This window comes from Mustelus asterias, chromosome 8 (assembly GCF_964213995.1).
Source record: "Mustelus asterias chromosome 8, sMusAst1.hap1.1, whole genome shotgun sequence".
NCBI lineage: Eukaryota > Metazoa > Chordata > Chondrichthyes > Carcharhiniformes > Triakidae > Mustelus > Mustelus asterias.
Window position 1 is genome coordinate 104,452,680 of NC_135808.1, and position 12,505 is coordinate 104,465,184.

Consider the following 12,505-nt stretch of genomic DNA (forward strand, 5'->3'; position numbering starts at 1 on the left):
CAAAGGAGCAGCGCTCCGAAAGCTAATGGTGTTTGCTACCAAATAAACCTGTTGGACTTTAACCTGGTGTTGTTAAAACTCTTAGTGTGTTCACCCCAGTCCAACGCCGGCATCTCCACATCATGACATTGCACAGTACCAAGTCTAACATAACCTGCTGTCTGGTTGCTCTCATTTAAACATGAAAAATGTGGGCAGCATGATGGCATGGTGGTTGGCACTGCTGCCTTGAAACCCCAGGGGCCTGGGTTCAATTCCCAGCTTGAGTCACTGTGTGGAGTCTGCACATTCTTCCCGTGTCTGTGTGGGTTTCCTCCCACAGTCCAAAAGACGTGCTGGCTGGGGGAATTGGCTATGCTAAATTCTCCTTCAATGTAACCCGAACAGGCGCCGGAGTGTGGCGACTAGGGAATTTTCACAGTAACTTCATTGCAATGTTACTGTAAGCCTACTTGTGAAACTCATAAGTAAACTAACAAATAAACTAAACTAATTCTTACAGGGCTCAATAGGGTTGATGCAGAAATGATGTTTCTTTTGTTGGGGGAGGAGAAGTGTGTGTCTAGAACCAGGAAACACAGTCTCAGAAAAAGGGCCAATTAGGACTGAGATGAGGAAGAATTCCTTCGTCGACAGGGCAGTGATTCTTTTTGATTCTCCATCCCAGAGGAGCTGTGGAGGCCCTGTCATTGAATATGTTCAAGATTGACATTGGTTGATTTCCAAATATTGAAAATATCAGGGATATGGGGATAGTGCCAGAAAATGGTGTTGGAATAGATCAGCCATGATCTCATCGAATGACAGAGCAGACTCAAAGGTCTGAATGGTCGCTTCCTATTTCTTAAGTTCTTATTCAAAGTTCCTCATTTCTTTTCCTGGCATCAGCCCATTGCAGGTGCTCTGTGGTTTGAATATTCTTTCTGAGAAGAGCCATCTGAGGACATGCCCATTCACCTTTCCACAAATCGGGGTGCACATTGTCTGATGAATTGCTAAAGTCCACTTCCCTATCCTCATTAATGAACATAATTAAAGAACCAGTTGAGGGCTTTCACAGCCTACAGAAATTCATTCTATTGAATGAAGATGAAGAAATATCCAAAATGCATAAATATTTTTAAATTTTTTAATAGTTGTAAATGAATCCTTCCTCAAGATCATCCAATTTAAGCAAAATACTATTTAATAAACAAAGTATACAAATGATTTTTTTTCAAACACTTATGTATAGCAGATGGTTTCAAAAATCTATTAAACTTGTAGAATGTGATAAAGATTCAAGACTTATATTGCATTTTCCAAAATGCCTACTGTTAACATCAGCACCATACTTGAGTTTCAACAGTTTAAATTTACTATTTCCTGTTGAATATACTTAAACATATAACAATTCATTGTTATCAAAGATTTACCAATCTGTTCAGCTAGGCCTGGCTTTTGTGGAAGACAGTTTATCATTTTGATTTTATAGATCAAAAAATAATCTCGGTCTATATCAGCCCATTTACAATGCCTGGAATAATAGGGAACAACCTTTGAAATATGGATTTCCGCTTGCACTGGTTAGCTTTGAGATAGGTGCAACTATTAATAAAGATTAAGTACGTTTTGCTTCACTGGAAGGCTGGTGGAAAATAGTAAAAGTCAACCTGATGTCTGCTCCTTTGTACCAGTGGCCACTGGCTCTGATTAGCAGCTTATAAGTAGCTCTCTGCCAAATGGAAAAACGTTCTGAGTAAAAATTATTTTAAGTAACAAAACAAGAAGGTTTCGTTTCTAATGACAATAATGTTACTCTACACCATTCGCAATGTTTACTCATGAATATCTGAACATTCACATTGTACTATTCCTACTCCTCTATTTTACGCGATGATTGTTTTCTGCCACAATGCGTCAGTTGAGATGGTGGAAAGTACGAGGGAACATCTAAAAACGGTGCAGTGAACAATTGTGCAAAATGGACCACTGAATCACCGGTGTGGTCGCAGCCCTGGTTTCATTACACCATGATTATAACTGGCATCCCCTGAGGGGACAGGTGCCAGAGCAGCTGCAAATTGGACAAAGGAGGAACCAAAGAGCTTGAACAATTGCAGTGGTTCAAAAAGGCAGCTCACCACCTTCTTGACAGCAATTAGGGATGGCCTAGCCCATAAATTAATTTTTAAAAGCTATCTGCTCCCAAAGTATCAGGTAAATGTTGTTGGTGCTTATTGTCTATTTTTTGCTTGTAACTCATTGTACTTACTGATTACTACTGTAATGGTTGTCATCAACAGCTTTGGGGAAGTTGCCAGGGCAACGGTCTCTTCAATGGGTGCCTCTATATGCCTTGGGGAAGAGCTGTGACTTGGTGTTCTGATTGAAAACAGGCATTTGATAGACCTAACTGGGAGTCTACGCCAGCGCCATAAATGCCTGGCTGGCTTGTTTATTTGAAGATAACCTCTCTAAGTCACCCACTTCTGCATATTTCATTAAGACAGTAACAGAGTTTATAGGTAATTGACTGTGGTAGGTGGGCAAAGACAGACAACTACAGGTATTCAAGCTGTGTTTTAGAAAATGGATTTTTAAAATTAATTCATGAAATGTGAGCTTTGCTGACAAGGCCAGCATTTATTTCCCATCCCTGTACCTGCAATAACCGTTACACCTAGAGGTAGTACTAGAAGTTATAGTTCTGGCTGTTATAACATGCTATTTAATGAAGGATATATCCCTATTTTTAGCTGTCAGGAAAGCATGATTTAAATTCTTAAATTTGTCATTTTAAAATGTTGAGTTGATCTTTTATTCCTTTAGCTATTGTTTAGCCCTATTCTGTTTTCTTCTCTCAGCCAGCCAGTTATCCATTCTGTTAACTGCACCCTGACTTCCCACGTTCTAACCTTATTCATTAGTCTATTACATGGTATCTTATCAAAGACCTCTTTGGAAATCTTCAATATATCACATCTACAGCATTAGCTTTGTCTGTTCTCTCTGCAAACTCTTCAAATAATTTGATGAGATTGGTCAAGCAAAACCTTCCTTTTGAAATCTAACATTGACAATTCATTCTCATTATATTTTTTATTTCGAGATTTTAAAATATTTTTCTTAGCAGAGATTCCAGTATTTTTCCTATCATCAATGTTAAGCTGATTTGTAGTTTCCTGGACATGATCTTCCACTCTTTGTGAACATAATGAATGCTAGTGATCTGCTAGGGAGATGGAAATAGAAATATGCAAAGAAATTTGAAAATGAATAACCTTTATGTAATGAGATTTTATTACCCCAAATTTAACTGACTGAAGACATCAATAGAGGTTCTAAGGGATTGTAAATCTACAACATGTTCGGGACTCTTTTCTGATCAACGCCAGCAAGGGAAGACTTGCTGCTGGATTTGGTAATTGGGAATGAATGCCAGTAGCTCAGTCAATGTTCTCCTGTTCATCTAATCAATGCCCTTTGTCCTCCACCTAGGGAATATGGCTGCTCATTTGTTCAAGGCCCTACCATTTGATTTATTATTGTCCCCATCTGCAATAACTTTCAGCCAGCAGCGACCATTCTTTTTAGTCACTTGGACATTGACATAGGTGCTACTAATAAAATTAGTACACTTTTTGACTTCTGTGTAAAGCCACGTCTGTGCAACACAAGAGATCAGCTAGCAAGTCAAAGCTTCTATTTCTCTCTAAGTTCTCCAATACTCAAGAAACTTAGTCAACGTTTTCAGATATTAGACCTCTGCTGCACATTGCAATGATGAATATAAATATTGAGATTAATTTGAGTTTCTGTCTCAGTGAATAATTTATCATGATTAATCTATTTCTTAATTGCTGAGAGAAAAGATGAGTAAACTTGAATGTTTCCCTGGTGCTAAACAATTCTGTCAAGTCTGAACTCCATGGCCGGGATTTTACAATCTCGTTCGGGCGAGGCTCATAAAATCCCGCCCCAGGCCAATGGAGAATTCCATTCTGCGAATCGGGGCGGGCGAGGCGGTAAAATTCCGGCCCACGTTTCCTCCCCAGTTCACTTGTGAAAACTTATCAACCAGTTTTGGTCATTCAATACCTCTGCAACAAGGTCTGTTGGAGCAGGGGAGGCTCAGTGCTGATTTCCTGCCTTGGAAGCACTTTCCTTTACAGCATCTTTCTCAAAAGCACAGCTATGATTGAGAAATCATGAGATCAAGAATCACATTGTAATGTCACAGCACCACAATCTTCATCATCAATTTCATACATTCTGCCATAACTTTATAAATCTGATTGCTGGTTTTAATAACAGTCATCAGTTGATAAAGGAATACCATTTTGCTTTTTAAAAATGATCAAAGATTAGAAATTGGAATGTTAAAATGTTAATTAACGTTGGTCTGGAACCATGAGCTACCTATAAAAACACATGGAAATTACCCTTCGCTCTCGTTAAAATCTATCTGAAGTGTATGGATATCGGACACTTGACAGAAATGTTTGCCTTTGACATGGTGGTTTTGATTTAAATATTAATAAGAAGCATAACTTTGAAAATGTTAAATGGGCCTTTATGAGAAACAATGCAGAAATGTCCCTCTGCAGTTTTCGAAGACTCCACCACTCAGGACAGATCACTGAGATTTAGTTCAGGTGGATTGTCAGATAGCCCTTCTAAGTCCACGCTGACATCTTCATCGGAATAATTTGTTCTTGGTGTTCTCTCAGTGTCCTCCACGGACAAGGCAGAGCTGCACCTAGCACCTTCAATGGAACAAAATATTACTTTTGAGTGACTCATCGTTATTTTAAACTGGAATGCTATTCAAAGGAACATGTAAAAAAAAAGTGTTGGAGAATCCCACTTGAAAACTTAAACAGGGAAAATTCTATTCCAGCTTTAGGTAAATTGAAAAATCTAGCAACTCACTAGTCTGTAAGTTACATATTTTCACCTATTCTTCCATCTCCCACCCTAGATTAGACCAATCTCATCCAGTTCATAAAATTATCATAATCCTGTTGATTACATGAAATATAAACAGCTGGGAGATCATGGATCATTTGTTGCTTTTCAAGTTTATTAAAGCATAATGACAAGTTTGAATTGAATTAATAAAGGGAAAAAAAACTAAATGAAGCAATGAATCACATAATAACCCTTTTGGTAGTTTTGTAGATTTGTTCATGAGACATGGCCATCACTAGTGAGACCAATCTTTTTTTTGCCAATCCCTAATTGCCCTCAAGAAAGTGGTGATGAGCTACTCCATCTGGTGTATACATCTACAGTTCCGTTAAGAAAGAAGTTCCAGGATTTTGAGGCAGGTAACTACAGGCCGGTTAGCTTAATTTCTGTAGGAGAGAAAATGCTTGAATCTATCATCAAGGAAGAAATAGCGAGACATCGGGATATAAATTGTCCCATTGGGAAGATGCAACATGGGTTTATGAAGAGCAGATTATGTTTGACTAATTTAGTGGAATTCTTTCAGGACACAACATGCACAGTGAACGGGGAACCTGTGGATGTGGTGTATCTGGATTTTCAGAAGGCATTTGGCAATGTGCCGCACCAAAGGCTGCTGCGTAAGATAAAAGTGCACGGGGTTAAGTAATAGAAAGCAAAATGTCGGTGTAAATGGGTGTTTTACTGGTTGGCGAGCAGTAACTAGTGATGTGCCTCAGGTATCAGTGGTGGGACCGTAATTGTTTACAATTTACATAGATGAATTGGAGTTGGGGACCAAGTGTAGTGTGTCAAAATTCGCAGATGACACTAAGATGAGTGGCAGAGCAAAGTGTGCAGAGGACACTGAAAGTCTACAAAGGGATATAGATAGTCTAAGTGAGTGGGCAAGGGTCTGGCAGATGGAGTACAATGTTGGTAAATGTGAGGTCATCCATTTTGGTAGGAATAACAGCAAAATGGACTATTATTTAAATGGTGCAGAGGGACCTGGATGTCCGAGTCACAAAACGTTGGTTTGCAGGTGCAGCAGGTAATTAAGAAGGCAAGTGGAATTTTGTCCTTCATTGCTAGAGGAATGGAATTTAAAAACAGGGAAGTTATGTTGCAGCTGTATAGGGTGCTGGTGAGGCCACACCTGGAGTACTGTTTACAGTTTTGGTCTCCTTACTTGAGAAAGGATATACTGGCACTGGAGGGAGTGCAGAGGAGATTCACTAGGTTGATTCCGCAGTTGACTTATGAGGAGAGACTAAGTAGACTGGGACTATACTCACTGGAATTCAGAAGAACGAGGGAAGATCTTATAGAAACATTTAAGACAATGAAGGGAATAGATAAGATAGAAGTAGGGAGGTTGTTTCCACTGGCAGGTGAAACTAGAACTAGGGGGCATGGCCTCAAAATAGGGAGGGGCAGATTTAGGACTGAGTTGAGGAGGAACTTCTTCACCCAAAGGGTTGTGAATCTGTGGAATTCCGTGCCCAATGAAGTAACTGAGACTACCTCATTGAATGTTTTTAAGGCAAGGATAGATAAGTTTTTGAACAGTAAAGGAATCAAGGGTTATAGTGAACGGGCGGGTAAGTAGAGCTGAGTTCACTAAAAGATCAGCCATGATCTTATTGAATGGCGGAGTAGGGTCGAGGAGCCAGATGGCCTGCTCTTGCTCCTAGTTCTTATGTTCTTAACGCCCAATTAATCTGAGTATAGCAGAATGCACACATGTTGGGAATCCACTCACTTTTCACTCCTTTTCTCACCACCCTCCCTTGGCTTCTTCTCCTCCACATGCCAATTTCAAAATCCTGGCCCTCATTTTCACAGCCTTGTTCTCCCATCTTCTACAATCTCCCTCAGATTTATATTTGTACACACCCCACGTACTCTTTCTAATTCTGGCCTACCATTAATCCTCCTTTCACAAATTCCTTCAGATGTAACAACCTTGCATTTAGGATGCTTTTTTTCCCCCCCTTGAATTTCTGCAATCTGACTGCCCTCTCCCTCTTTCAAAACATTCCTTTTTTGATCATGTCTTAGGTTATCACCCCTCACAATTATTCAATGCTGGATTGCTTTGGCTTTTGAAATACTTTAGGTGCTTGATTGCAGTTGCACCAGTGCCTTCAAACAAGGGACCTCCAGTGTCAGATCGTCATTCTGTACCCACTTACATGATTTTTTTCCCCACCCTCTCTCGCCCAACCTTCCAACTCAGGCCAAACGGGACCCAGGTAGTGCAGCATGTCCTTGGGCCCAGCATCAAAGTGCAGGAGAGTCGGAGTGAAGAGGCCATGCACCCTTTTCTACTGCATTAGCTGCTGTAAACCAGGTAAGTTTAAAGGTGGGAGAAGGTATGTGTATATGGTAAGTGGATAGGAATTCGGGAGGGGGGGGGGGAATCAGAGGTCAGGGAGGGGATTGGAGGATGGGGGTCAAGGGGAAAGAGTCCCATGTGGGTTGGGGCAATGTTGCAGGCGGTGGGGGTAGTCAGGGTGTGGGGACATCACATGGGTGGGGGGGGGGGTTCCTTGTGGGATTCGGTCTCAGTCTGTACAATAGTTACCCAGAAGATGGAAGAGGTTTTAATTCTTCTAACTTTTCCTGGACAACTATATGTGTAATCCAGTCCTAACCATCCGAAGTTTGCTTTTTAAATCACTTCTTCCGATGGTTCTCAGCTCAGGACAATTTCTCAGGAAAAGTTTGCACTTCTGGACAATTGTCAGCAAACCTTACCTGTGGAGTTCCGAGCGAGGTTCCCCAGTGCATCCCTGGGGTATGGCCCCCCCCAATCCAATGTTGAGGGGCTCAGATGTTACATCCCCTTAACTCAACTCTGAAACTTTCACGCTAAGCCACTCTCCATTCTACTTTTTCCATCTTTAAAAATCTTCTTAAAATCCACCTATTTGTCAAACCTTTCGGACATTTCTCTCAACTCTCCCATATGGCCTTGCATTTGTCCTTTTCATTTTTACTTCCCCTACTCTGTTTTTAAAAAAACCTTATAATGTTTTCTATATTAAAAGGTGCAAGTTGCTGTTTTCATATCCTCCTTCTGCTTAATTTTTATGTTCTTTTATCCGTACAAAAGATTTATCAAAATAAGAAAAACCCATGAGGGGAAGTTTGTCTTCATACTTCTGGACCTCGTGTGCATTTAGCCATATGAGAAATCAACCAGCAATATTTGTAGGAAAGTGCCACAGCTGAACTAAGCTGTCTGGCAGAATAATTGTTGGAACTGCAGTCTTATGTACCATAATCAGTGTAGTCATTAGTATCTTAACATCGTATGCTAGGAGATTATATGGCAATGCTGGATATTGAAGCAGATTCTGAATTAAAATACCAATTTAAAAAATTAACAGACTGGGTACTGCAGGCCTTTCAGGAATTCATTATGCTGCATGTGTTTTTGAAAAGTCCAATTTAATAATGGCGTAGTTATAAATTTGTCAATGTTCTATGCTTATTAAACACGTATGAGTTTCTAATTTGGTACAGCATCTTACTGCCTTGTGATTTTCAGTTTGTGTTGGAACATGCACAATTCCCAAGTGATGTGTAAATCCAACGTTTCAGAATCACACTCATTAAACTACCAACTACCCTACTTCCCTTCCAGGCTCCCATGTGAGCTGACATTGTTAAAGGTTCTCTCTCTTCAGTTTCTGTCTTACTCTCTCCTTCAAATCTACCTTCATCACCCCTTTCCTTAAAAACCAACCCTTGACCCCTCTATCCTTGCAAAATATTGCCCCATCTTCAGCCTCTCTTTTCTCTTGAATGTGTTATTGCCTCCCAACTTTGTGACTATGTCTTCTCCGAAACTCTGTGTTTGAATCTGTCCAGACAGGCTTTTGCCCCGCCACAGTACTGAAGCAGCTCTTAAAATAACAAATGGTAATCTATCTGACTGTGATAAAGGCAAACCATCCCTCCTAGTCCCTCTTGACCTGTCTGCAACCTGCCACAGTTGGTCCTGTCATCTTCCTCGAACACCTTTTCACTATTGGCCAGATAGGTGCCTCTGCTGATCCATTATATCTAATTGCAGCCAGAGAATAACTTCTCTGCCTATTCCTGCACAGTTGACTCTGGTGTCCCCAAAGAGTCTATCCTTGGTCCGCTCCTGTTTCTCATTTACATGTTGCCTGAGGTGACATCATCCGAAAACACGTCAGTTTTTGCACATACACTAACCACATCCAGCTTTACCTCACCAATAACACCACTGTTGCTAAATTATCAGATTGCTTGTCTGATATCCAGCACTGCATAAGCAGAAATTTCCTCCAAGTAATTATTGGGAAGAATGAAGCCAGTGGACGGGATTTTACGGCCTTGCTCCAGCGAGATCGGAAATTCCTGCCCGAGGTCAACGGACATTTCCATCGTCCGCCCCTCGCCCACTCCGATTCCTTAGCGGGTGAGGGGGGTAGAATTCCGGTGATTGTCTTTCGCATCTGCCACAAACTTTGCACCCTGACCACTGACTCCTCTCTCTCAACTGTCTGAAGCTGAATCACATAGTTTGCAACCACAGCATCATATCTGAGCCAGAGATGAACTTTCAACTATACATCCACACTGTCTCTAAGACCATCCATTTCCACCTCCATAACATCGCCTGACTGTCACTGCCTCAAACTATTCTGCCATAGAAATCCTCATCCAGGCCTTTGTTACCACCTAGATTTGATTATTCAGCTCACTGTTGGTTGGCCTTCCACATACTCTTTCTCTTCAGGTACCATGCCCTAACAGGGTGTTGGCGAACTCTGTATGTCTCCATCATGCTTGGCAAGGTATTGCAGTGATTTGTCTTCTGCAGGTTCTGGCTGACCAGGAGACTCTCCTGTTCTTACTGCCTACCGTAAATATATTGGAAGGATTTGCAGGTTGATAATCAACCTGCTTTGACCACATTATGTATGCACCTTCCATGGCTATTAAGTCACGGTGTAGAATCGGAGCCAGGCGTTTCTGGCTCAGAAGTAGAGATACTGCCACTACACAAGATACCTTCCCCACATTCTATCCATCATAAACCTGAGGTCATCCAAAGCTCTGCTGTCCATGTCCTAATCCTCACCAAGTCCTGTTCACCCACCACTTCCGGCTTGCTAACTTAAACTTGCTCCCAATTCAGCAAAACCTCAATTTTAAAATTTGCAACCTTGTTTTCAAATCCCTCCAAAATCTATGTCCTCCCTATCTCTGTAATTTTCTCCAGCCCTGCAATCCTCCAAGATATCTGTGCTGCTCTAACTCTGGCCTCTTGAGCATCCCCAATTTAAACGCTTCATCACTGGGAACCATGCCTCCAGCTTCCCAGGCCTAAAACTTGTGGAGTTCTCTCCCTAAACATCTAGGCCTCTGTACCATGATTTATTAATCTTACAATGCTCCTTAAAACATCTCTTTGACAAAGCTTTTAGTCATCTGCCCTAATATCTCAAGTGGCTTGGTATTGTTTTGTTTTATAATGCCTGTGGAGTACCATGGGGTGTCTTATTACATTAAAAGCACTATGCAAGTTGTTATTTCTGTATGTCTTCAAAGTTACAGAGAGCAGCCTCACAAAGTTTAGAAATAAACCAAATAGGACAGTGAATATGAACTTCAGTGCCATGATCATAGTTTCCAGTAGTGGTCTCTGGATATAAATTTCAGAGAAGCATCAAAGGGAAACTTAGAAGATAGGAGAAGTACATTTTAAAAGGAATATAGTGGAAGAAGATACATGATGTTCAAACACTGCTGGATAGGTATCAAAAATATATTCCTGGGCAATCATGTTAAATGATTTACTCTTTGAAAGAACTGGTATAGACCTTTTCTTTATTCATTCATGGGATGTGTGCATAGCTGGCTGGGCCAGCATTTGTTGCCCATTCCTAACTGCCCTCGAGAAGGTGGTGGTGAGTTGCCTTCTTGAACCGTTGCAATCTCTGTGTTGTAGACACACCCACAGTGCTGTTAGGGAGAGAGCACCAGGATTTTGATCTAGCAACAGTGAAGGAACGGTGATATATTCACAAGTCAGGATGATCGAGTGGCTTGGAGTGGAACTTTCAGGTGGTGGTGTTCCCATGTATCTGCTGCCCTTGTCCTTCTAGACGGTAATGATTGTGGGGTTGGAAGGTGCTAGCCAAGGAGCCTTGGTGACTTTCTACAGTGCATCTTGTAAATGGTACATGCTCCTGCCACTGTCTGTTGGTGGTTGGGGGGTGGGGGGGGGGAATATTTGTGGTGGTGGAGGGAATAAATATTTGTGGAAGGGGTGTCAATCAAGTGAGCCGTTTTGTCCTGGATGGTGTTGAGCTTCTTGAGCATCGTTGGAGCTACACTCATCCAGGCAGGTGAAGAGTATTTCATCACACTCCTGACTTGTGCCTTATAGATGGTGGGCAGGCTTTAGGGAACCAGGTGAGATACAGGGCTTAGACAGGGTAAATGTTGGGAGGATGTTTCCACTCATGGGAGAGTGTAGGAACAGAGGACTTGGTCACAGAATAAGGAGGTGCACATTTAAAATGGATTTAAGGAAGAATTTCTTCTCTCAAAGAGTGGTAAATCTTTGGAATTCTTTACCTGAGGAAACTGTGGAGGCCGAGTCCTTGAACATTTTAATTCAGCAGGGGAATTAAGTGTTACAGAGATAAGGCGGGAAAGTGAACTTAATGAGTGTTAGATCAGCCATGATCTTACTAAATGGTGGAGCAGGCTCGAAGGGCTGAATGGCTACGCCTGTTAGTTATGGTCTAATGGTCTTACTCGCCACACAATTCCTAGCCTCTGACATGCTCTTGTATTTACATGCCACAGTATTTACATGGCTAGTCCAGTTCAGTTTCTGGTCAATGGTAACCCCCAGGATGTTGATAGTGGTGGTAGACCTTATGGACCAAATAGCCTCCTTCTATGATTAATAGTATTAATTTTTTTAATATGTTATTCCATTCCATATCTTATTCCATTCCATTTAAAAAGAAAAAAAAAACTAGTTCCTTACCGTTACTACTGTTAAGCCTGAGTGGAGTTCTCGTGGTTGTGAAATCCTCCATAGCCTCTGCTGGTATTATTTTGTCTTTTCCTTTCTGCCCTCAGACTGATAGCTATGGCCTATAAATTATTCTATGCTGCAAGCTGGTAAAATAGTTGCACTTAATTTACAGCATAGCAGCAGATTATTTGGCCCAATAGGTTTCTGATGGTGTTTATGTTCCATCAGAGCCTCCTCCCGATATAGGATATACTCCAAATATAGGATTCTCAAGCTTTACTGGGTAGATTGCTTCCCCCTGTGGGGGAGTCTAGGTGTGAAGATGTCGGTGTTGGACTGGGGTAAACACAGTAAAAAGTCTCACAACACCAGGTTAAAGTCCAACAGGTTTATTTGGTAGCAAAAGCTAGTGAAAGTTAGTGGCTTTTGCTACCAAATAAACCTGTTGGACTTTAACCTGGTGTTGTGAGACTTCTTATGGAGAGTCTAGGACCAAAGGTCCTCTTGGAATAAGTTGTCATCCATTTAAGACAG

The 12,505-nt window shown here is 41.3% G+C and overlaps 1 protein-coding gene across 4 annotated transcripts in view; it reads right to left on the reverse strand.

Annotated features, from left to right (window-relative positions):
- Nucleotides 1-4,243: 4,243 nt before the first annotated feature.
- The window catches only part of LOC144497413 (uncharacterized), a 32,618-nt gene continuing 24,356 nt past the window's right edge, over nt 4,244-12,505 (reverse strand). For all 4 annotated transcript variants that reach the window (XM_078218653.1, XM_078218654.1, XM_078218652.1 and 1 more), the window contains exon 12: nt 4,244-4,748. In XM_078218653.1, the coding sequence (XP_078074779.1) occupies nt 4,609-4,748 (140 nt within the window). In that variant the 3' untranslated portion in view covers nt 4,244-4,608. The remainder of the gene's footprint in view (nt 4,749-12,505) is intronic.